Source organism: Scyliorhinus canicula, chromosome 4, assembly GCF_902713615.1.
Source record: "Scyliorhinus canicula chromosome 4, sScyCan1.1, whole genome shotgun sequence".
Classification (NCBI taxonomy): Eukaryota; Metazoa; Chordata; class Chondrichthyes; order Carcharhiniformes; family Scyliorhinidae; genus Scyliorhinus; species Scyliorhinus canicula.
In genome coordinates, this window is record NC_052149.1 from 94,960,885 (window position 1) to 94,987,378 (window position 26,494).

General features: G+C 46.8%; 1 protein-coding gene across 2 annotated transcripts in view; it reads right to left on the minus strand.

Moving 5' to 3' along the window:
- Window positions 1-26,494, minus strand: part of nek7 (NIMA-related kinase 7) — a 265,715-nt gene that overhangs the window by 33,734 nt on the left and 205,487 nt on the right. For both annotated transcript variants that reach the window (XM_038794849.1, XM_038794850.1), the window contains exons 8-9: window positions 26,372-26,479; window positions 4,225-4,319 (exon numbers count right to left, since the gene is read on the minus strand). In XM_038794849.1, coding sequence (XP_038650777.1) covers window positions 4,225-4,319; window positions 26,372-26,479 — 203 coding nt within the window. The remainder of the gene's footprint in view (window positions 1-4,224; window positions 4,320-26,371; window positions 26,480-26,494) is intronic.

The window sequence follows — 26,494 nt, forward strand, 5'->3', positions numbered from 1 at the left end:
AGGGGAGACGGAGTAGCCGGAGGTCAAAAACTTCTATGGTTCTCCACACAAGAATGCAGGTGGGAGCTCATATTCAGATTGGAAAGATCAATTTAGTGGGGATTTGAAATTCGGCTGTAAGATCGACCTAGCTTGCACGAGAAAGGGAATCTCCAGGAAAAGCCCTCACCATGAAAGATGGTTTTAGGGTTAAAGGTTACAGGTTGGGAAAGAAAAGGAATGGAAGTAAATCATTGGGAGCAAAGAATCACTTTGGACTGCGTCAGGGAAAATCAAGTGACTATTTAAAAGGACAGCATGAAATATAACAATGAAGTAGGTTATAGGCTGTCTTAAAAGCAAATAGGGAAAATTACGTTCTGTGATTTAAAGTATAAGTGGTCCACAGCAATTGTGTTTAGACACCAATGCTTTTAGTCTGTTGCTGTGAAAGTCGTAAAACGTGAATCTTGTAATAACAACCTTTCAGCTATTAACTGTAAGTTCAAACTGCTTTTTAAAAGTTACTGATCTCTACAGGGATCTTAACAGCAGCAAAGTATAGCTTGAAACTAGAGACGACTTTTGAACATATCACAAATACAACACTTTTCTAAAGACTGAATTACACAAGCTATCCAGAGACAACTATGTAATGGAAGTGTTGAAAACATGAAATTTAATGTTATTTAATTCAAGTCACATTATTACTAATCTTGTACCTTAATTGTGTTTCATGTAACTTGACCCAAAAAAGGTATATTTTCAATACATCACCACCAATATAAATAATTCTTGTAAAGTCAAATTCATGCTGAATACCACATGTCTGACAATTACAAACCGCCTCAAAGATTATTAAACCAATGTTAAAACCTTTATATGAAAATGTTTCTTTGCATGAGTGGACTAGAGCTATCCCCTTACCTAATTAAATTGCATTTTTAATCAGTTACGCCCCACACAAAAAGGTTTAGCTCTGTAAAAGTTTACTATAGCAGTCCCACTGACAAGTTTTCCCCTTCCTCAGGAGAGGCAATATAAAAACAAACATCTTGTCACAATATAGCATGGGTGAAGATAAGAAACATTGAATTGCCACATTTTAATTCATGAGTGGTATGTTTGATCTAAATCTTTAGTTATGCCAGAATAATACATAGATCAAAAAGTATAACTTTCTCGACATACTGTTCAAAAATGGTGCCAAGTGGAGACAATATTGTTGGATAAGGGACCTGTACCAACGTTAGCTAAGATCCAATTTATCATGAAATGTTGCCACCAAAAGATATTAATTTTGGCAAGAGAAACTGTTGTATTCATTTTAGTTTCTATTTATATTAATGAAGATAAGGCAAATTCCTGATAAGTGTAGATGTAATTTTTCAGATATTCTTCTCTCCCCCCCCCACCCCCACCCAGAGTTAAAATTTTACACTGAAAAGAATGAACATTATATAAAAGCAGCCTAAAAAATAAACATTATCTATTGTATAAAAGGATGAGAGGTTAGAGTATGTCATCAACACTAGCTAAAGAGACAGCAGCACAGATGGCTACAGTAAGCATTCCACAAAATAAGATTGGAAAGGCAATGTTTTGGCTGTTGAATTAACTTCCCAACATTAACACTGCAATTACCCCTACTTTGGATTCTAGTGAATGACTAAGTGAAAGATTAGCACTCCCAAATAGGAGATCCATGGTGATTATGACAATATGTCATTTTAAATATACTTTCTTAGAAATAACTGGAAGAGGGGTAGTAAGAAGGCATTTACTAAGCAAATCTGTGAATTTGCTTGCCATAGTTTGGCTAAGTTTTAACACAATTTGGCCAACAGCCAAACACAGAACATAGCAGGATCACAGCAAATTCTCAGATTTAGCAAGGGGAAGAGAAAAACCTCAACCTGTGTCGGCCTGCAATTAGGTGAATTGGAGATTCTAAATTCTCCCTCTGTGTACCCAAACAGGCGGTGGAATGTGGCGACTAGGGGCTTTTCACAGTAACTTCATTGCAGTGTTAATGTAAGCCAACTTGTGACAATAAAGATTATTATTAGTGAACCAGATGGGTTTTTACGACAATCGACAACGGTTTCATGGTCACCTTTTAGAGTTTTATTTAGAGCTTTATTCCAGATGTTTATTGGATTCAAATTTCACCATATGCCATGGCGGAATTCAAACCCGGGTCCCCAGAGCATGAGTCTGGGTCTCTGGTTTCCTAATCCAGTGATAATACCACTACACCACTGCCTCCCCACACAGTTCTTGAGGTCACTGAAATAGACATTTTCTGCCCACGGAACCATTGTCTCAGTGGGAAGGATCGATGGATTCTTCCAGACCCACGCAGTTCTCGAGGTCACTGAAATAGACAGTGAGATTTGTGATGGGTGAAATTAAACCTCACATGCAAGTTTTATGTTATGGATTCTAATCCAGGTTTGACATTATTAGTTCACTTAGAGATGTGTCAATTATTTTTCTGAAATCCAAGGAAGTGTACCATCATTTTATAATTTTAGACCAGTACAGCACAGTACAGGCCCTTCGGCCCTCGATGTTGTGCCGAGCAATGATCACCCTACTCAAACCCATGTATCCACCCTATACCCGTAACCCAACAACCCCCCCCCCCCCCCTAACCTTACTTTTTAGGACACTACGGGCAATTTAGCATGGCCAATCCACCTAACCCGCACATCTTTGGACTGTGGAAGGAAACCGGAGCACCCGGAGGAAACCCACGCACATACGGGGAGGACGTGCAGACTCCGCACAGACAGTGACCCAGCCGGGAACCGAACCTGGGACCCTGGAGCTGTGAAGCATTTATGCTAACCACCATGCTACCGTGCTGCCCTAAAATTAAGCACAGTCTCCTGGATTGATTTCTTTTGCAAAGTTTTGCTTTTCTCTTATAATGTGGCTTGCAGTTTAAAAGCTAATGTCTGACCGAATCAAGCATTTATTGTCTATAATCTGATTAACAGAACACAAGAGAACTTGTAGCAGATCTGTTAGCTAAAAAAACATTCTATTCAATATGGGTAACAATGCAATACCACCCGTTGCATGGATAAAATCACATTTCATTTCATATGGAGCATGGATGTCATCTTTGACAAGAAAATGGAAAAAATATATGGTGAATTCCTAATAACTTAATCCTTCAATGGCGTTTTTGGCAACACGATTCCTGTTACGCATTCTACTTTTAACTTGGATTGGATCAGTTTATTTTTACTCAAACTTAGTATATTTTCTCCCACAGTTCCTCCCACAGTCCTTAGGGGCAGCAGGGTAGCATGGTGGTTAGCATAAATGCTTCACAGCTCCAGGGTCCCAGGTTCGATTCCCGGCTGGGTCACTGTCTGTGTGGAGTCTGCACGTCCTCCCCCTGTGTGCGTGGGTTTCCTCCGGGTGCTCCGGTTTCCTCCCACAGTCCAAAGATGTGCGGGTTAGGTGGATTGGCCATGCTAAATTGCCCGTAGTGTCCTAATAAAAAAGTAAGGTTAAGGGGGGGGTTGTTGGGTTATGGGTATAGGGTGGATACGTGGGTTTGAGTAGGGTGATCATGGCTCGGCACAACATTGAGGGCCGAAGGGCCTGTTCTGTGCTGTACTGTTCTATGTTCTATATTTTTTCCACCTCAGTAAACAGCATCACGGAGTTAAATTTACAGAGCACATTACTTGAGGGAACTTCATTTACTTTCTGTAATTTAGAAAAAATGGTTTCAAAGGGGCGATTAGATGGGGCCAAGTATCTAAAACTGATGGCTGATAGAAATCGATAAATTAACAACTTTATACATGACCCTTCAGGGTGACTGGTGCAAGTACTGAAAATTGAAAAAATAACTTTAAATGCATTGTTTGAACAGAATGAAGTATCAAATGTGAACATGAAGAACAATTTACAGAGAAGCACACTGACTTCTTGTCCCTTGAAAAGCAAAATTAATTCATGAGTTTTATATACACTTAATTTTAGACATCTCATTCATCAATATTCTGATCAGCATTATAGGGGAAACAAAAAATGGAAGCAATTAATTTCTTGTCCAAACGATCATACCTTTCAGACATTCAGTTGCTGATCATTTCATAACAACAGTTATCAATAAAAAAAATTTAAAAATCAGTTATTGTCTTATACTCTCCAAGTTACTGTTCCATCTCAGAACAAATGCCATCAACATATTAGGATGTTTATACTTTATAGACTTGCCTCATATAGCAGACAGCCTAGTGACCAGATGTCAGATTTGAAGTTATATCCATTTTCATGTATTCTCTCAGGGGACATGTAGTACGGGGTACCCACTTTAAAAAGAGAAAAAAGTTATAACTTGTACAGTATAAGATAACATTTTTAAAAAGATGACTTCTCAAAGCTTTCATTTATATATTTTTTTAAGTAAGGAATCTACATTACTTGCAAGAAGTATATCCATATTCCATGCCGGTGAAATATAGTTTTAATGATACATTTCAGTCTTCTGTTAAACCGGTCACGCAAGTTTTCAACGATATACTTTTGGCTGCCGCTCTCAACATCATGCTAATGTGAAACACAACTCAAACCATATGCTTCAGTACAGTAATTCTGTGCTTAATGGTGCAGTTGCATTCCGAAAAGTGCAACGTTAAATGAAAAAACTTCAAGCAAATCAGATTTTCCCATTATAGCCAACATAAAAGCTGTAGGTAGATAGAGTCTGTTGGTCTTTTCTCGTCAGAAAGTAAAGGTGAAAGATTTACACCATCTGAAGAGAAACCAGTCAGAAAGTAAATATTGAAACATTGTACCATATTTGAAATTCCTTACATTCCTAAATTCCTATACATGTAAATGAAATAACATTAAACAAGTAATAAATTTAAAAATATAAAAGAAACATGCTAACGCTTTGTACTTGCCTCCCGCTGGCCAACCCTCCCGCTCGGAACTCATCTCTCTCTCTGGCTGCTTCTCTCTCCAAAACACTCGGTAGGAGCAGGGGCTACAGGGTAAGAAGGCGGGAGCGAGGTGGCGGTGGCAGTGGACAGGAGCCAGGCAGCGGACGGGAGCGAGGCGGCGGTGGAAGCGGACGGGAGCGAGGCGGCAGTGGCGGCGGATGGGAGCGAGGTGGCAGTGGCAGCAGACAGGGGCAGAGGCGGCAGTGGCAGCGGACGGGAGTGAGGCGGCAGTGGTATTGGACGGGAGCGAGGCGGCGGTGGCTGCAGACAGGAGCGTGGCAGCAGTAGCAGTGAACGGGAGCGAGGCGGCAGTGGGAGCGAGGCAGCAGTGGGAGCGAGGCGGCGGTGGCAGCGGACGGGAGCGAGGCGGCGGTGGCTGCAGACAGGAGCGTGGCAGCAGTAGCAGTGAACGGGAGCGAGGCGGCAGTGGGAGCGAGGCAGCGGTGGGAGCGAGGCGGCGGTGGCAGCGGACGGGAGCGAGGCGGCGGTGGCAGCGGACGGGAGCGAGGCAGCAGTGGCAGCGGATGGGAGCGTGGCAGCAGTGGCAGTGAATGGGAGTGAGGCAGCGGCGGAAGCGAACAGGAGCGAGGCGGCGGTGGCAGCGAGGCGGCAGTGGCAGCGGACAGGAGCGAGGCGGCGGTGGCTGCAGACAGGAGCGTGGCAGCAGTAGCAGTGAACGGGAGCGAGGCGGCGGTGGCAGCGGACAGGAGCGAGGCAGCAGTGGCAGCGGACAGGAGCGTGGCAGCAGTGGCAGTGAATGGGAGTGAGGCGGCGGTGGAAGCGGACGGGAGTGAGGCGGCGGTGGCAGTGAGGCGACAGTGGCATTGAACGGGAGCGAGGCGGCGGTGGCTGCAGACAGGAGCGTGGTAGCACTAGCAGTGAACGGGAGCGAGGCGGCGGTGGCAGCGGACGGGAGCGAGGCGGCAGTGGCAGCGGACAGGAGCGAGGCAGCAGTGGCAGCGGACGGGAGCGTGGCAGCAGTGGCAGTGAATGGGAGTGAGGCGGCGGTGGAAGCGAACGGGAGCGAGGCGGCGGTGGCAGTGAGGCGGCAGTGGCATTGAACGGGAGCGAGGTGGCAGTGGCTGCAGACAGGAGCATGGCAGCAGTAGCAGTGAACGGGAGCGAGGCGGCGGTGGCAGCGGACAGGAGCGAGGCAGCAGTGGCAGTGAATGGGAGTGAGGCGGCGGTGGAAGCGGACGGGAGCGAGGCGGCAGTGGCAGCGGACAGGAGCGAGGCAGCAGTGGCAGCGGACGGGAGCGTGGCAGCAGTGGCAGTGAATGGGAGTGAGGCGGCGGTGGAAGCGAACGGGAGCGAGGCGGCGGTGGCAGTGAGGCGGCAGTGGCATTGAACGGGAGCGAGGTGGCAGTGGCTGCAGACAGGAGCATGGCAGCAGTAGCAGTGAACGGGAGCGAGGCGGCGGTGGCAGCGGACAGGAGCGAGGCAGCAGTGGCAGTGAATGGGAGTGAGGCGGCGGTGGAAGCGGACGGGAGTGAGGCGGCGGTGGCAGTGAGGCGGCAGTGGCATTGAACGGGAGCGAGGCGGCGGTGGCTGCAGACAGGAGCGTGGTAGCAGTAGCAGTGAACGGGAGCGAGGCGGCGGTCGCAGCGGATGGGAGCGAGGCGGCGGTGGCAGTGAGGCGGCAGTGGCATTGAACGGGAGCGAGGCGGCGGTGGCTGCAGACAGGAGCGTGGCAGCAGTAGCAGTGAACGGGAGCGAGGCGGCGGTCGCAGCGGATGGGAGCGAGGCGGCGGTGGCAGTGAGGCGGCAGTGGCATTGAACGGGAGCGAGGCGGCGGTGGCTGCAGACAGGAGCGTGGTAGCAGTAGCAGTGAACGGGAGCGAGGCGGCGGTCGCAGCGGATGGGAGCGAGGCGGCAGTGGCAGCGGATGGGAGCGAGGCGGCGGTCGCAGCGGATGGGAGCGAGGCGGCGGTCGCAGCGGATGGGAGCGAGGCGGCGGTCGCAGCGCTTGGGAGCGAGGCGGCGGTCGCAGCGGTTGGGAGCAAGGCGGCGGTGGCAGTGAGGCGGCAGTGGCATTGAACGGGAGCGAGGCGGCGGTGGCTGCAGACAGGAGCGTGGCAGCAGTAGCAGTGAACGGGAGCGAGGCGGCGGTCGCAGCGGATGGGAGCGAGGCGGCGGTCGCAGCGGATGGGAGCGAGGCGGCGGTCGCAGCGGATGGGAGCGAGGCGGCGGTCGCAGCGGATGGGAGCGAGGCGGCGGTCGCAGCGGATGGGAGCGAGGCGGCGGTCGCAGCGGTTGGGAGCGAGGCGGCGGTCGCAGCGGTTGGGAGCAAGGCGGCGGTGGCAGTGAGGCGGCAGTGGCATTGAACGGGAGCGAGGCGGCGGTGGCTGCAGACAGGAGCGTGGCAGCAGTAGCAGTGAACGGGAGCGAGGCGGCGGTCGCAGCGGATGGGAGCGAGGCGGCGGTCGCAGCGGATGGGAGCGAGGCGGCGGTCGCAGCGGATGGGAGCGAGGCGGCGGTCGCAGCGGACGGGAGCGAGGCAGCAGTGGACGGGAGCGAGGTGGCAGTGACAGCGGACGGGAGCGAGGAGGTAGACGGGCGTGAGGTGACAGATGGGAGCACTTTTCCTATTATAGGTTTCAATGGTGTAAAGTTTTTTCTCCCCCACGAGACAAATCTGCTTCATAAGATTTTGCAGCATAAAATAAGATTGCCAGTCTTGGTGGGATTTGAATCAGCATCCCCAGAGCATCAGTTTGAGCTCTGCATTACTAGTCTAGTGACCTTATCACTGTGGCCACACCTCCCCTCAAAGAAGAACCCAGTGCTTGTCATCACAAGGCAAAAAGACATTAGTTCAACCAAGAAAGTAACCATATTGCTAGTTCTGAGCATATTGATACTACTTTATAGATTAGGAGGCGGCTATTTGGCCCAACTTGTCCATGCCAGCCTGAGGATACCCAGATGCCCTTTCTAAACCTACCTTCCTGCACCTGGTCCATAGCCCTGTAGCTTAGAGCACTTAAGATGCAGATCCGGGTACTTTCTTTTTCAAAAAAGAGTTTAGGGTCTCTGCCTCCACCACAAACTCGGGCAGCAAATTCCAGATTCCCACTACCCTCTGCATAAAAAAGTTCTTTCTCATGTCCCCTCAACACCTCCTGCCACTTAGCTTGAATCTATGTCCCCTGGTTCTCGAATTTTCCATATAGGGAATCTATTTTATCCTGTCCACCCTACCTCTTCCCCTCAATTTTGTAAACCTCAATTAAGTCACCCCTCCGCCTTCTTTGTTCCAAGGAAAATAACTCTAACCTATCCAATCTCTCCTCGTAGCTACACTTTTCTAGCGCTGGCAACATTCTTATAAACCTCCTCTGCACTCTCTTCAGAGCAATAATGTCCTTCTTGTGATGTGGTGACCAGAGATGCACACAATATTCCAGTAGTGACCTCACCAGTGTTTTATACAATTCCAACATTATATCCTTCTATGTTCTATACCTCTGCCAATGAATACATTCCATATGCTTTCTCAACAACTGTATAAAGTAAATCCTAATAACCAAATTCTCTTCACTGGTATTACTTTCAGAGTTCCATTCAAAATGTAAATGAGAGTCACTCATGCTGATTTAGCTCCTGTCCAGAAGCCACTCGGAGCTTTAACAAACACAACAATATTTCTGCTCAGAACACAAACCTAAACCTATCTAGTTGCACTATTCTTGAGAAAGGACTTTGACAAGTCAATCCCTACAGCTATATACAGAACCAATCAACTTGAGTAAAATAAATGAATAGTCTCTGTGACAGTAATGCAGTTCTGGTTTGCTTTAAAAATTACGGACTTCCACCAGTTTTAAATCATAATGATTTGGAGGCACCAACAACAATAAAATTTAAGTATAGGATAAATGTACAAAGCCACATTTAAGCAATTATTACGCACAAAGATACATTTAGCCCATTTGAGCAGCAAAGGGTCAACAGTAATCACCTCTTGTTACCATAAAATATGACACTAACAATTGGCAGTGAATAACATGCAAGCTTGTGGATGTGGAGAATCCACAGGAAAATCTTCAGGGGGCAGGGAAAACATTTCAACGTGCACAAAAGTAGCTTCAGAAAGGTACTGACAGTCAAGCTGATCTACTGCAAATCAGAAACTGAATCACAGGAAGCATCAAACATTTGCCAGCAATTCTAGGATTGAAGTACAATTTCAGAACACAAGCAAATGTTGAAGTTAGATTCTGACCATAATCGAATAAAGTTATACCAATGACAAAATGAAATGAAATGAAATGAAAATCGCTTATTGTCACGAGTAGGCTTCAATGAAGTTACTGTGAAAAGCCCCTAGTCGCCACATTCCGGCACCTGTCCGGGGAGGCTGGTACGGGAATCGAACCGTGCTGCTGGCCTGCTTGGTCTGCTTTCAAAGCCAGCGATTTAGCTCAGTGAGCTAAACCAGCCCCTAATTATCTAAATATTAAAACAGTACCGTTCCCCGGAAATAGAATGGGCTCTTGCTCTGAAGTTGTGGATATATTTAAATAGTTATGTCAGATTCTCCCACCATCTGATAAATTTGTCCATAGAATATGTCCACAACTAAAGAACTTGACACCTAACTCACTTATGGGCTTCTAGATAGCAAATTCTAACAATACAAAACACAAAAAAAATATGGAGTTCTGAAAGACATCAGAACATGTAAACAACAAATCTTGATAAAAGACAGCTGTCAAATAAAATTTGCAATGAAGAGCCACTTTTCAGACAGTGCGTAAACGTACAGATCACAAACATATTTCTGTATTGATTGTAATGAATTTGCTGTGTTTCCCCATGCAGTGAGTTTTAAATTTGAAATTTAGAAGAGCTGTTTCGAGAGATACAAACCAGAAGCCAAATATTGAACTTGTAGCATTGACGAGTAGTTTATTTACATCTGGGTTGTTCGAAGATGAGACAAATTTAATGATGTAGGAGAAAATAACTTGTGAATAATTTGGGAAGTCAGGAAACCTCAAAGTACCTAAACACTGCTCAGGTAATTTAACATCTTCCACAAAGGTAAATTAAGTTAAGTGCATGACTGTTAGTGACAGCAACTCACCGAGGCCAGGAAGACCATTGAAATTAAATGGAGGTGGGGTGTCAAAATCTAAAAGTAGTGCACCAATTTAAATCCTAAAATAATGGATATAGAATGTAAAATGTTTTGTCTCCTAGCAGGAACCTTTACAATAAATGTCAGATGCCTAAGGCGGCAGGTTAGCATTGTTGCGCCAGGGATCCGGGATCGATTTCCAGCTTGGGTCACTTTTGTGAAGTCTGCACATTCTCCCCGTGTGGGTTTCCTCCGGATTCTCCAGTTTTCTCCCACAAATCCCGAAAGACGCATTTTAGGTGATTTGGACATTCTGAATTCTCCCTCAGTGTACCCGAACAGACGGCGGAATGTGACGACTGGGGGCTTTTCACAGTAACTTCATTGCAGTTTTAATGTCAGCCTACTTCTGACACTAATAAAGATGATGATGATTACCTGTTAAGATTTTTAAAAGACTGATGAGAAAAATGAAATGGACTTGCTAAGTTTGGGGCATATCACTGTTTTTGTTTTAAGATTGTAATTTTATTTTACTCCCAGGATAACTTATTTTTAAAAACGAAACAGAGAATGCTGGAAAAGCTCAGCAGGTCTGGCAGCTTTTGTGGACAGACAAACAGAGTTGATGTTTCAAGTCCAATATGACACTTCTTCGAAGAGGAGCCACATTGGACTCAAAACATGAACTTGGTTTTCCTCTCCACAGATGCTACCAGACCTGCTAAGTTTCTCAAGCTTTTTCTGTTTTTATTTCTGATCCCCAGAATCCGCAGTCTTTTGCTGTTACTTTATTTTACACCTACAAATTTAGTTCTCTGTACCAAGTGTGGCTTATTGTCCACCAATTTTAGAGGGTTCACTTGAGAGAGTAGCAGCAGTATTTCTTTAAGGGCTTAACCGATGCTTTTTTTCTTCCTTTTGAATCTATTTGGGAATTCAGATCAGAGGGGATGGAAGTTAAGGCAGTTGCATTCTCCTCTTGCAGGATGTGAGAGGTAAGGGATATCGCTAGTGTCCCCACTGACGACACCTGCGGGAAGTGCACCGAACTCCAGCTCCTCGCAGACCACATTAGGGAATTGGATCTGGAGCAACTTCAGATCATCCGGGAAGCAGAGGGGGTGATAGAGATGAGTTACAGGGAGGTAAACCACACCCAAGGTTCAGGACAAGAGTAGCTGGGTGACAGTCAGGGGAAGGAAAGGGAACAGGCAGACAGTGCAAGGGTCCCCTGTGGCTGGTCCTTCAAAACAAGACAAGTATACAGTTTTAGAACAAAAACAAAGAAAATTACAGCACAAGAACAGGCCCTTCAGCCCTCCCAGCCTGCAGCAATCCAGATCCTTTATCTAAACCCGTCGCCTATTTTCCAAGGATCTACTTCACTCTGTTCCCCGCCCGTTCATATATCTGTCTAGATGCATCTTAAATGATGCTATCGTGTCTGCCTCTACCACCTCCGCTGGCAAAGTGTTCCAGACAACCACCACACTCTGCATAAAAAACTTTCCACATACATCTCCCTTAAACTTTCCCCTTCTCACCTTGAAATCGTGGCCCCCTTGTAATCGACACCCCCACTCTTGGAAAAAGCTTGTTGCTATCCATCCTATCCATACCTCTCATAATTTTGTAGACCTCAATCAGGTCCCCCCTCAACCTCCGTCTTTCCAACGAAAACAATCCTAATCTACTCAACCGTTCTTCATAGCTAGCACCCTCCATACCAGGCAACATCCTGGTGAACTCCTCTGCACCCTCTCTAAAGCACCCACATCCTTTTGGTAATGTGGCGACCAGAACTGCACACAGTATTCCAAATGTGGCCTAACCAAAGTCCTATACAACTGTAACATGACCTGCCGACTCTTGTACTCAATACCCCGTCTGATGAAGGCAAGCATGCTGTTTGTCTTCTTGACCACTCTATCGACCTGCGTTGCCACCTTCAGGGTACAATGGACCTGAACTCCCAGATCTCTGTACATCAATTTTCCCCAGGACTCTTCCATTGACCATATAGTCCGCTCTTGAATTAGATCTTCCAAAATGCATCACCTCACATTTGCCTGGTTTGAACTCCATCTGCCATTTCTCTGCCCAAATCTCCAATTTATCTATATTTTGCTATATTCTCTGACAGTCCTCCTCGCTATCTGCAACTCCACCAATCTTAGTATCATCTGCAAACTTGCTAATCAGACCACCTATACCTTCGTCCAGATCATTTACGTATAACACAAACAACACTGGTCCAAGCACAGATCCCTGTGGAACACCACTAGTCACCTTTCTCCATTTTGAGACACTCCCTTCCACCACTACTCTCTGTGTCCTGTTGCCCAGCCAGTTCTTTATCCATCTAGCTAGTATACCCTGAGCCCCATACGACTTCACTTTTTCCATCAACCTGCTATGGGAAACTTAATCAAACTTTATCAATGCTGTTTTGGGGGGGGGGGGGGGGGGGAAACAGGGACACCTACCAGGGGAAGGCCATAGCAGCCAGGTCTCTGGCACTAAGCCTGGCTCTGTGGCTCAAATGGAAGTGGGGGAGAATAGAAAAGCGATAGTGATGGGAGACTCAATGGTTAGGGGAACGGATAGGAGATTCGGTGGTTGAGAACGAGACTCCCGGAAGGTATGTTGCCTCCTGGGTGCAAAGGTCAGGGTTGTCTCGGATCGAGTCTACAGGATTCTTAAGGGGGAGGGACAGCAACCAGAAGTCGTGGTGCACATTGGCACCAATGACATAGTTAAGAAAAGGGATGAGAATCTAAAAAGTGATTTTAGGGAGTTAGGTTGCAAGCTCAAGAGAAGGACGAGCAGAGTAGTAATCTCAGGATTGCTACCAGTGACACGTATTAGTGAGGCAAGGAACAGAGAGCAAGTGCTGCTGAACACTTGGCTGCAGGGCTGGTGCAGGAGGGAGGGTTTCAGATATGTAGATCATTGGGATGCCTTGTGGGGAAGGTGGGACCTGAACATGAGAGGCGGGTTGCATCTTAACTGGAGGTGCACCAATCGCATGTGCGGGAGGTTTGCTAGAACTCTTCGGGAGGGCTTAAATTAGTTTGGCAGGGGGATGGGAACCAGAGCTACGGATCAGAGGATAGGGTAGCTGTTGAACGGGCAGAAATCGTATGCAGCGAGTCTGTAAGGAAGGATAGACAATTGATAGGGCAAAGTTGCACTCAATGGGATGGGTTAAGGTGTGTCTGTTTCAATGCAAGGAGTGTCAGGAATAAGGGAGGTGAACTTAAGAGCATGGATCAGTACTTGGAACTACGATATTGTGGCCATTACGGAGACATGGATTTCACAGGGGCAGGAATGGTCGTTTGATGTTCCGGGGTTTCGATGTTTTAAGAAGAATAGGGAGACCGGAAAAAGAGGAGGAGATGTGGCACTGTTAATTAGAGAGTGCATCACAGCTGCAGAAAAGGAGGTAGTTGAGGAGGGTTTGTCTACTGAGTCAGTTTGGGTGGAAGTAAGAAACAAGAAAGGAGCAGTCACTTTAGTGGGAGCTTTCTACAGATCCCCCAATAGCAGCAGAGAGATGGAGGCAGAGAGATTGAGGAACAGATTGGGCAACAGATCTTGGAAAGGTGCAGAAGTAACAGACTTGTTGTCATGGGTGACTTCAACTTCCCTAATAGTGACTGGAACTTCCTTAGTGCAAATGGTTTAGATGGAGCAGATTTTGTCACATGTGTCCAATAAGGATTCCTGACTCAATATGTAGATAGGCCGACCCAGGGGGAGCCATATTGGATTTGGTACTTGGCAATGAACCAGGCCAGATGTTAGATGTCTCGGTGGGAGAGCATTTCGGTGACAGTGACCACAACTCCTTGAAATTTACCATAGTCATGGAGAGGGATAGGAACAGACAGTATGGGAAGCTATTTAATTGGGAGAGGGGAAATTATACTGCTATTAGACAGGAGCTGAGGAGCATAAATTGGGAACAGATGTTTTCAAGGAAATGCACAACAGTAATGTGTGGGTTGTTTAAGGAGCACTTGCTGCGAATGCTGCATAGTTTTCTCCCACTGAGACAAGGAAGGAATGGTAAGGTGAAGGAGGCTTGGATGACAAGAGAAGTGTAGCTTCTAGTCAAGAGGAAGAAGGAAGCTTATGTAAAGTTGAGGAAGCAAGGATCTGGCACAGCTCTAGAGGGTTACAAGGTAGTCAGGAAGTAACTCAAAATGGACTTAGGAGAGTTAGAAGAGGCCATGAAAAAGTCCTGGTGGGAAGGATTAGGAAAAACCCCAAGGCGTTCTACACTTATGTGAGAAATAGGAGGACAATCAGGGTGAGAGTAGGGCCGATCAGGGATAATGGAGAGAACTTGTGCCTCAAGTCTGAGGGCACAGGCGAGGCCTTAAATGCATACTTTGCTTCAGTATTCACTAGAGAGGACCTTGTTGCTCGTGCGAACAGTCTGAACCAGGTTAATAGGCTCAAACAGGTTGATATTAAGGAGGAGGATATGCTAGAAGTTTTGAAAAGCATCAGGATAGATAAGTCCCCTGGATATACCCAAGGTTACTGCAGGAAGTGAGGGAGGAGACTGCTGCGCCATTGGCGATGATCTTTGCACCCTCACTTTCCACTGGAGTAGTACTGGATGATTGGAGGGAGGCGAATGTTGTTCCCCAGTTCAAGAAAGAGAATAGGGAAATCCCTGGGAATTACAGACCAGTCAATCTTACGTCTGTGGTGAGCAAAATACTGGAAAGGATTCTGAGAGATAGGGGGCGGGATTCTCTGCTGGCGGGATTCTCCACTTTGCCGGTGCCCGGGGATTTCCCGACTGCGTGGGGCTTCCCCACAATGGGAAACCCCATTGACCGGCTGGCGTAACGGAGAATCCCGCAGGCGGGTCAGGGCAGAAATGTGGCATGGTGGGGCGGGGAATCCAGCCCAGGATTTATGATTATTTAGAAAAAAATAGTTTGATTAAAGAAAGTCAGCATGGCTTTGTGAGGGGCAGGTCATGCCTCACAAGCCTCACTGAATTCTTTGAGGATGTGACGAGACACATTGATGAAGGTAGGGCAGTGGATGTGGTGTATATGGTTTTCAGTAAGGCATTTGATAAGGTCCTCCATGGTAGGCTCATTCTGAAAGTCAGCGGGCATGGGATACAGGGAAATTTGACTGTCTGGATACAGAATTGGCTGGTCGAAAGAAGACAGCGAGTGGTAGTGGATGGAAAATATTCTGCCTGGAGGTCAGTGACCAGTGGTGTCCCGCAGGGATCTGTTCTGGCACCTCTGTTCTTTGTGGTTTTTATAAATGACTTGGATGAATAAGTGAAAGGGTGGGTTAGTAAGTTTGCCGATTGGTTGGTGGAGTTGTAGATAGCGTTGAGGGCTTTTGCAGGTTACAACAGGACATTAACAGGATGCAGAGCTGGGCTGTGAAGTGGCAGATGGAGTTCGACCTAGTAAATGTGAAGTGATTCACTTTGGAAGGTTGAATTTGAATGCCGAATACAGGGTTAAAGGCAGGATTCATGGTAGTATGGAGGAACAGAGGGATCTTGGGGTCCACATACATAGATCCCTCAAAGTTGCCACCCAGGTTGATCGGATTGTTCAGAAGCCATATGGTGACTTCCAGTGGCGACTATGAAGGAGGAAGTCGCACATTTGGTGGCTCCCACTCTGGTCGGACTTTTGGACCTTTCCCCTGTTTTTCGACCGGACTTGAATTGTAAGGTGGATGTTAGGGGCAATTGTTCACTGAATTCCCACTTTGGTGCATGGAGAGAAAGACTAGAAGTGTTTGTAAGGGCAGAAACAAAAAAATAGAGAAGGCTTGGGCTGTCGCTGCAACAGAAGACAGCATGGCGGAGGTTCAGACCTCTGGCATGTCAACCCAGCAGTCTATGGAGCAGCTGATGGAAGTAATTCAGAAAGGCTTTACTACGCAGAAATGGGACTGCTGGGACCCGATAAAAGTCGATTGAGCGGTTGGAGCTTAGATTGGACACCCAGGATGGTGCGATCCAGAAGGTGGAGAAGGCGCTGGCTGAGCAGGAGGAACATCAGACTGCGGTGGAGCTGGAGGTGGGGATCCTGAGGCACCAGCAGAAGAAGCTCCTGGAGAAGGTGGAGGATCCAGAAAATAGGTCCCGGCGGCAGAACCTAAGAATCGTCGGGCTCCCAGAGGGGTCCGAAGGAACGGGCGCTGGGGCACACAACACAGACATGTTTGTGCAGCTGCTGGGGGATGGGGCATTCTCCCGGCCCTTGGAGGTGGATAGGGCTCAGAGAGCACTCGTGAGGAAGCCGCAAATGGGAGACCCCCCCACCGAGGGCAATGGTGGTGAGATTCCACAGGTTCTCGGATAAGGAGCGCATTCTACAGTGGGTCAAGCAGATACGGAGCTGTAAATGGGACAATACAGTAGTCCCCCGTTATAACGCGGGTGTTGGGGTCCAAGACAGCCACCCGCGTTGCATCCGAGCCGCGGATATCCACGATGGGGGTTTTTTGGCTCTGCAACCTTTTTTTTGGACCGGAAGCATTGAATTATTATATTTAACTTATGGTAGCATAATGTAATAATTCTGCAGTCAACTAAAGTAAGTTCTTATCAGAACTCTGATCGAAGGTTTTATCCAATGCTTCCGGTCCAAAAAAAAAGTTGCAGAGGCAATATGCAGCAGTGGCTGCAGGTTTGATTGCTATAATAAACTGACAGCATCAATTTCTCCTGGTCCTTGAAACTATATGAATAGAATCTGCATAACCCACCACCTAGTTCCCTTAGTTCATATTAGGAAACCCACAGAAACTTACCAGGAACGCTGCTCCTCTCTCACTGAATCTCCCTCCAATCAGTCGGCAGTGTCAATTTCAGCGGCCGGCTCACTTTGATCCGGAGAGGGAAGCTGACAGTTGGGGTCCATAAGCCCCCCCCGCCGTATATCGCGAACCGCGGTATTGCGGAGCGCGGTATAACGGGGGACTACTGTAGAATCCTGGAGGTTTACCAGGACCTGAGTATAGAGGTGGCCAGGAGGAGAGCATGCTTCAACCAGATCAGGTCGATCCTTTTTAAGAAAAAGGTGAAGTTTGGATTGTTGTACCCAGCCCGTCTCTGGGTCATGCATAAGGATCAGCACTTCTACTTCGAGTTGCCTGAGGACGCGTTGGACTTTGTGAAAAAGAAAAGGCTGGTGATAGATTCAGAACTTTTGAACTTGGCTGCAACGTTCATATTTTTGTTCTTTCTTTTTGTTTCCCTATTTTTGTAAAGTTTCTCGTTTTGCATTTCATGGAAGATGTTTATGATGCCGTTTGCATTGATTTGGAACCAGCGGTAGAGCTGAGTGAGTTTAAGGTTTTAATTTGCACTGTTGGGGGATGGAGGTGTGCTTGTTTTGAACTTAGTGTTTTTCATGTTGGGCAATTGTGGGGATTGTTTGATGTTGGAGTTTGTTTGTATGAGCGGGGGTGGGGGGGGAGGTGGGTTGGGGAGGATACAATAGGTGGGAGACCATCTGGCGCCGGGGATGGGGGACACCAAGCTAGCTGGGCGCAGTGGGGGTGTGCATATGTTTGGTTTAGTAAAGGTGTTGGGTTACAGGGTGTTGTTACTTGGGGGGGGGGGGGGGGGGGGGGGGAGAAAGAAGAATGTTCTGCTGACGAGGGAGGGACTTGGGCTGAGGGACAGAGAGGAGGTTGGGGGCGGGGGCTGTCTGGGGATGGACCAGTGGAGGCGCGGAGCACAGGCTGGAGGCAAGCCTAAAAAAGGGATGGCTGATCAGCGGGGGCAATGAGCCCCCCAACTAGGTTGATCACCTGGAATGTTCATGGGTTAAATGGACCAGTCAAAAGGGCACGTGGGTTCACGCATCTTAGGGGATTGAAGGAGGACGTGGTAATGTTGCAGGAGAGTAACGAACCAGGTTAGACTGAGGAAGGCTGGGTCAGTCAGGTCTTTCACTCGGGACTAGATTCAATGACTAGTGGGGTCGCAATCCTGATCAATAAGTGGGTGGTGTTTGTGGCGTGTAGAATAGTTTTGGATGTGGGGGGTCGGTACATTATGGTCAGTGGGAAACTGGAGGGGGTGCAGGTGGTATTAGTAAATGTGTATGCGTCAAATTGGGATGATGTGGAGTTCATAAAGAGGATGCTGGGGAAGATACAGGACCTGAGCTCGCACAGGTTGATCATGGGAGGGGACTTCAACACAGTTATGGACCTTGGCTTGGACCGGTCAAGCTCGAAAACGGGCAGGATGCCAGCAATGGCAAAGGAACAAAGAGGGTTCATGGAGCTGATGGGGGAGGTGGATCCATGGAGATTTGGGCAGCCGAGGGTGAAGCAGTTCTCCTTCTACTCACACGTGCATCAAGTGTATTCCTGGATTGATTTCTTTATTTTGAGCAGGGCCTTGTTGGCTGGCTGGTGGACACGGGGTACTCGACGATTACAATCTCAGACCATGCTCCGCACTGGGTTGACCTGCATGTTAGTAAAGACAGTAACCAGTGCCAGCACTGAAGGTTGGATATAGGACTTTTGGCAGATGAAGAGGACTCCCGGCTCTTCCGACACTCAAGATCGCCACCTCTAGACTTGGCACCACCTGTGTTTTGAGTACCGTGGACGTTGCCCTAGCAAAACCATGCTAAAACCCTCAAAGCTTTGGGCATGCCCAAAAACAGGTGAACATGATTTGCTGGGCTTCCCGCACTCCTTGCACACCTGTCCTCTACCCAAAAAAACTTGCTCATCTGGGCCACCGTCATGTGTGCCCAGTGGACTACCTTGAACTGCATCAGGCTAAGCCTGGCACATGATGAGGATGTATGTACCCTGCTTCGGGCATCTGCCCACAGACCCGACTCTATCCCTCCCCCTAGCTTGTCTTCCCACTTGCCCATGAGCTCCTCCACCGGAGTTTCCTCCGATTCCAAAAGTTCCTGGTAGATTTCTGATACCTTCCCCTCTCCCACCCATGCACTGGAGACCACTCTGTCCTGTATCCCCCATGGTGGCAGCAGCAGTAAGGCCAGAACCTGCCTTCTCAAGAAGTTTCGTACCTGCAGATACCTAAACCAATTCCCTGCTGGCAGTTCAAATGTATCATGCAAGGCTTTCAAGCTGGGGAAGCTATCGTCCACAAACAGATCCCCCATCGTCTTAATTCCTTCCCTTTGCCATCTCCGGAACCCACCATCCAGCCTGCCTGGTACAAACCGATGGTTATTATAAATCGGAGTCCAAACCGATGCTCCCTACACTCTCTTATATCTCCTCCACTGCCCCCAGATTCTCAGAGCCGCCACCACTACTGGACTGGTGGAGTATTGGGCCGGCGAGGTAGGAAGCAGTGCCGTTATCAGTGCTCCCAAATTTGTGTCTTTACATGTCTCGTCCCTCAGTGTAGTTTAAAATACCCCGACCTCAACCGGTTCGTATGCACACTCGCTACTGGTGACTGATAGAGCAACCGCACTCAGTCAATGAAGCCCTCACCAAACCCAAACCTTCCGAGCACCTCCCACAGGTAATCCCACTCCACCAATCAAAAGCCTTCTTCGCATCCATCGTGACCACCACTTCCATCTCCTCTCCTTCTCAGGACATCATAATAACATTTAAAAGCCTCAGAACAAGCCTTTTTCTGAGCTGGTGCGCTAACATTCTGCTTGCCTTTTCCCATATTCATAGATCGCCCCTCTTGCCTTCCTCAGCTGTTCCACCGCCTTCCCTGTAGTCAACAGCCCAAACTCCACCTGTAATCTCCGCCGCTCCCTCAGTAGCCCAGCGTCCGGGGCCTTCGAGTGTCTCCTGTCCACCTGGAGTATCTCCTCAACTAACCTATCCCTCTCAGCCCGTTCCACCGTTTCTCTGTGGGGCCGTATTGAGATTAATTCCCCTCTGACCACTGCCTTCAAAGCTTCCCAGGCCGTTGTTGCAGAGACCTCCCCCGTATCATTTGGTTCCAGGTAGTTCTGGATGGACCTGTTCACCCACCCACAGACCGCTGCATCTGCTAACAACCCCACATCCAGCCTCCATAGCAGGCGTTGTCCTCTCTCATAGCTAACCCATAGATCCACCCAATGTGGGGCATGATCCGAAACTGCGATTGCCGAGTTCTCAGTATCCACCACCCCCCCCGGTGTTAGAGCCCTGCTCAGAACAAAAAAGTCGACCTGAGTACACCTTGTGGACTTGAGAAAAAATAAAACTTTTTCACCCTTGGACGTGCAACCCTCCATGGGTCTACTTCCTACTTCCCCCATCTGTTCCATAAAACCCTTTAATTCCTTTGCTGCGGCTGGAACCCGCCCTGTCCTGGATTTTGACCGGTCCAATGCTGGATCAATGAATGTATTGAAGTCCCCTCCCATGATCAGGTTATGTGACTCTAAGTCTGGGATCTGACCTATCACCCACCCACGTCGTCCGAAGTCGGAGCATATACATTCAGGAGTACCACCCGCACCCCCTCCAGCTTCCCGCTCACCATTATGTACCTGCACGCCCCCCCCCACCGACTAGCCATCACCCTTTTTAGGCCAGCCTCCGGCTCCCATCCCCGGCCTCCTCGAGTCCCTCTCGGGCATCCTCTGTCTCCGACCTCCCATTTGTCCCCTTGTAACAGTTCCTCCACTGTCAGCAAAGCAGCTCCCCCCTCCCCGCTGGTAATAGCACTAGACGCCCAACCCCCCATATCAAGCTCAAGTTTATCACCAGCTCGCACCCCACTGTGCTTCCATGCGTCAGCTGACCTCGCTGACCTGATAGTTCCACCCATGGCACCAAACAGAGGTGTTCTCTCACCTCTACCCCCACTTGAACACACATATTCAAAGCATCACATTCCCCAGTAAACAAACAGCAGAAAAAACAGTGGAAAAACAACCACAGAACTTCCCACACCCCCCTCCACCCAGCTCCCAGTAATACAAAGTTAACTTCAGCCATCGCAACAGCCCCTTATTACACATAACACTACTTATTCAAAACAGCACAAAAGTGATCGTCAACAAATCACCATTGCTGTACTCTCCCCAAGGATTCGGTGTCTTTAGTTCACATCCAGTCTTTTTTCCCTGATGAAAGTCAATGCATCGTCCGATGTTTCAAAGTAAAAGTCCTGATCCTGGGTACAAAATCCCAAACTTCACCCCCTTCTTAAAGAAGGCCAATTTTGCCCCATTAAACCCGGCTCGCCTCTTGGCCAAATCCACGCCCAGGTCTTGATAAATGCGCAGCTCACAATTCTCCCACCTGCTGCTCCGTTCTTTCTTGGCCCACCACAGAACATGTTCCTTGTCCAGGAATCGGTGCATACGCAACACCATTGCCCTTGGCGGCTCGTTCGCTCGGGGCTTCTTCGCAAGGGCTCTGTGCGCTCTATCTACTTCCAGGGGCCGAGGGAACGCCTCAGCCCCCATCAACTTCTCCAGCATGTTCGTCATATAGGCCCTCGCATCCGATCCCTCACTGCCCTCAGGGAGGCCGATGATTCTCAGGTTCTGCCTCCTGGACCTGTTCTACAAGTCCTCCAGCTTTCCTGCATTCTTTTCTGGCGGTCATTCATCATCTCCACCTTGGTCTCCAGCATGGTTAGGTGTTCTTCGTGCTCAGACACCTTTTTCTCCACGTCCTAGATCGCACGTCCGTGCATTTCTTGATTCTGCACAACCTGATCAATCGAAGCCTTGATCAGGTCTAGGGTGTCCTTCTTAAGCTTGGTGAAGCAAGCTTCAAAAAAACTTCACCTGCTGCTCCGTCAACCACTGTGCCGTCTCCCCACGGCCCTGCTTCTCCGCCATACTTTCCCACATTGCCAGCTCTGCTCGCGTCTTTCTTGTAGAACTTTGTCTTCTTACACGGCTACTTCTATTCTAATTCTCCATACATTGGAGGGGGATTTCTCCTCACCGTCTCACTCCCCACCGACTCATCCAATAAAGTCCGGAAAAAAACGGGTTCAAAAGGTCCAAAGGTCCGTCACAGGCAGGAGCTATCAAATGTGCGACCTACTCCTCCATGGCTGCCACCGGAAGTGAGAACATAATTTTAAGGTAATTGGAGGAATGTATAGGGGAGATGTCAGAGGTCGGTTCTTTACACAGAGAGTGGTGGGTGCATGGAATGCACTGACAGGTGGGGTGGTGGAGTCTGAGTCATTAGGGACATTCAAGCGACTCTTGGACAGGCACATGGACAGCAGTAAATTGAAGGGATGTAAGTTAGGTGATCTTAGATTAGGATAAGTGGCCGGCACAACATTGTGGGCCAAAGGGCCTGTACTGTACTGTTCTCTGTTCTATGATGTCACACTATTGAGGGTTGTATTGTGTGTGTTGTATTGTGCCCCTACGTTTTACACAGAATAATATTCCACAGTGGTTTTTGGCTCTAAATTCACATGCATCATTTGAGTGAATTAATATTTTGATGATTTGTCATGTTGAAAAGAGTCAATACCCATCAATGTCCAGAATAATCCAAAAATTATTGTCCGATCCTTGTCATTGAGACGCAGAGATTTTACCATTAATTTCAAATGATGCTCCAAGTCTTCGAGATATCTTGCCCCAATAAATTCTGATTCTATACGTACTCTCAAAGAAACTTCTTCACCTCGGACTGGTGGAGGCGGTGATTTTGAGGATGACATAAGGTGTTAGAGAAGGGAACTAGTTGAATAGTTTACAACTGAACCACTTGAAGGAAACCAGTGTAAAAATCAGGATGTTGTGGCACTGAACTACTGTTGTATCTCAATTTGTGTTCCTTTCTAGAAGCTACCTGATTCTTTGGTGCTTCTAATTTTCCTAGAATTGCTCACACACCTCACAAGAAGCAAAATTGTTATGGAGGAAAAGACTTGCTGCTGGTGATGGAGAATAGTCTCCTATAAAATGTAAAAACCTGGTCATGACGAACACCAAATCCTAGGAAATTCAGAAATTTTTACATAGAAACTAAAGCCAGAGACAGAATTCTCACAAGGCAAAGAATTGTTTCTGTTGTACCGAATCTAAAAAGCATCAAGTCATGTAGGCGAGGACAAATTAACTCTCAGACATGTTTATTTAGATGTTCCCAATAGATCACACAATAGATAGTTATTACTAAGACTATAATACAACACATAAATATTATGCTATACCAAAGCTACAAATGTAAATAGAAGGCTTTTAAAATCTGCTCTATTTGCATGTAATACAAATTTTTAGATCTCAGACCTCTAAAACCAAGGGCTGTTGAATTTTAACCTTGTTGTTCAGGCATGTTCAGCAATGACTCTCTGCATGCTCAAATACCAAGTTTTTTTATCATTCATAAACTAAGATCAGCTGTCATTTAACATTTCATAATCAAACCCTTCAATCCTACGTTAGTTCTGATGTCTGTGCTAAGGATAATCTAATTTCAAACTAGGAAAAGAACCACCACGCTACCATGAATTTGATTGGCACTAAGATTGTGGATTTCAATTTTTCTCATTGCTTCAGGTTACGACTTGAGAAATGATTTATTTCAGTAGTGCTTTAAACTATCTTACCATTATTTTCCAGAGTGCTATAATGATACAGCATGACGTCCAGTGCTAGACACCAAGTCTAGCATTCCTCAAAACCTGTGCTGAATCATAGTGTGGTTTGATTTCAGCAGTATAATGCCCTCCCAGTGTGTAGCACTTTTAGAATTATTATCTCAAGAAAAATCTAAAGTCCTAGTCGGTCGGAAAGCATTATGACACTGTCATAAATTTGACCTTGACTCAGCGCGTGGTTATGTGCTGAGCTCAAGAGAGGGCTAATTCAGCATCTAGTACTAATTGTTGACATTGGCAGTAAAATTGGACAGTGGTTGCAAACATCCAGATAGTGGAACAGCTACTAGATTAATAAAAGCGAAAACATTTGTGCAAGGCAAGATAAGATATTGTGCACAAATTTGATCCCCAAGAAAAGTTATCTGGTTCATTGAATACTGAACCAATAAGAAACAAATTCTATTTTATGAGCAAAGCTTTCATGGTTCAGTTGTGCTCCTGTCCAATGCAAGAAGCTAGTAGTGGCTTGTCAGGCCATGGAGAAGGCAGTAGCACAAAATCCAAAGCAGCAGTCCCGAACCTAGTGGCTAGTTTGAATCCATTTCCTACAACCCACAGCACCTGCATGTACTTCAAGAGAACAGGTTTTACCTTCCTTCTGGCTTCAGATGCTCTGTGCCTCAGACTTCTTACCTTTTATCATAATTCATAGATGCAGAAATGATGATAAAAGTAACCACGTTTATCGTGGCATAATTTTACCTCAGACTCCAGAGATGATGAACGTGAACCTCGAATACAAGATCAGGGAAGTACTTCTGAGGCTGTATAAGAATTTGGTCAGACCCCATTTGGAGTATTGTGAGCAATATTGGGCCCCATATCTAAGGAAGGATGTGCTGGCCTTGGAAAGGGTCCAGAGGAGGTTCACAAGAATGATCCCTGGAGTGAAGAGCTTGTCGTATGAGGACGGTTTGAGAACTCTGGGTCTGTACTCATTAGAGTTTAGAAGGATGAGGGGGGATCTTATTGAAACTTACAGGATACTGCGAGGCCTGGATAGAGTGGACGGGGAGAGGATGTTAACCACTTGTTGGAAAAACTAGAACCGAGGACACAATCTTAGACTAAAAGGGTGATCCTTCAAAACAAAGATGAGGAGGAATTTCTTCAGTCAGAGGGTGGTGAACCTGTGGAACTTTGCCGCAGAAGGCTGTGGAGGCCAAATCACCGAGTGTCTTGCAGACAGAGATAGATAGGTTCTTGATCAATAAGGGAATCGGGGGTTATGGGGAGAAGGCAGGAGAAAGTGGATGAGAAAAATATCAGCCACGATTGAATGTCAGGCGGACTCGATGGGCCGAGTGGACGAATTCTGCTCCTATATCTTATGGTCTTATGATGAACTCTGGGTATCAATTTTTCATGGTTGTGTGCATTAATGGGCTGAGGGAGCTGGAAATAACAGTATATACATCTTGAGGTAGATTAAAAATGCTGATCTTATAAAACCTAAATTAAAATAATAGTAACGCTGCATTGCATCATGCCCATTTCCTGAACTGGTACTCTCGTCACTGATTGATAAGAAGTATGGGCATAAAGAAATCAAAGGCACAAAGTGTTGCAGAATCCAGAAGAAAAACAAGACAGAAGACAGGCACAATCATGTTGCTTGGTTCCAACTAACCTTCAGGCTCAAAAGTCAACGGTGTAACAGAGAGCTCAGAGACAGAAAGAAACAACTTACATTTATGCGGCATTTTCCAAGCCCCATTGGGCATCTCAAAGTACTTGACAGTGAATGGGACACTGTTGATATGTAATTACTGTTGTAATGTAGGAAATGTGAGAAATTGTGTAGGGCTTGGGTAAGGAATAGTGTATGCAGTTTTGCTCTCCATATTTAGGAGTGGACATTTTTACTTTAGAGAGGGTAGAACAAAAGTTTGATGGATTTTTTCCCATGATGAGAAACTCAGTAAATTTGGCCTATACGCTTTGCAATTTAGAAAAACGAGAGGTGATCTCATCACAACATCAAAGATTGCGAAGGGACATGACAGGATTGCCATTAAGAGGATGTTTTCTAAGAACAAGGGATCATAGTGTCAGGATAACGCATTGATCATTTCGGACTGTGATGATGAGAAATTCCTCTGAAATTATGTCAGCTTCTCTTAAATTATATTTGTGTTCCCAACTGGTCTAAGTAAATGAATATCATACTCAGCTCAGATCCCATTTCAATTAAGGTTGCTAAAAGGTGACCTTTCTTTAAATCTGCAGTCAATTACTTTGTTCAAATATTAGTTTAGAAGAAAATCCAAAACAATTAGTTAAGCTATGCTTTTGCCAACACAATTTTAAAAATAAGGTAGCAATGTAACAATAAAAAAAGTAGCTGTCTGATTGTTCAAGGTTTTCTGCATTATAAACCCTTGAAAGGATCAATGGGTCAGCTCAGCATGTTGCCTTGAAGCAGTCCATTCATCATAAACTCTTTGGTCTTTATTACACTGTTGTGTAATCAGAGTTCTGTATCAGTAGCAAAATTGGACTTGTTACTTCCAGACATACCCTGTGTTATGGCAAAGGTCAAAGAAACAGGAAACCCCCTAACTGCACAAGGAAATAGATACACCCAATATTGGTTAGGGAGCATGCCGTTGCTGCTTGCATGTTTACAACAGACATATGGTTTTGGTCACACTCTTAATGAAATGCATCCCGCTTCTGTAATTAGATGGATTCGTGTTGTGCAGGGTTGCTCACCTAAAGAATGTGCTGCTGTCGTTTTAGAACTGAAGAATCTGCCCAATCCAAGGTCTCCCAACTTTACTACCCCAGTTGCTGTAATGAACACATTGGCGGGTTTGATATCTGCAAGGGAACAAA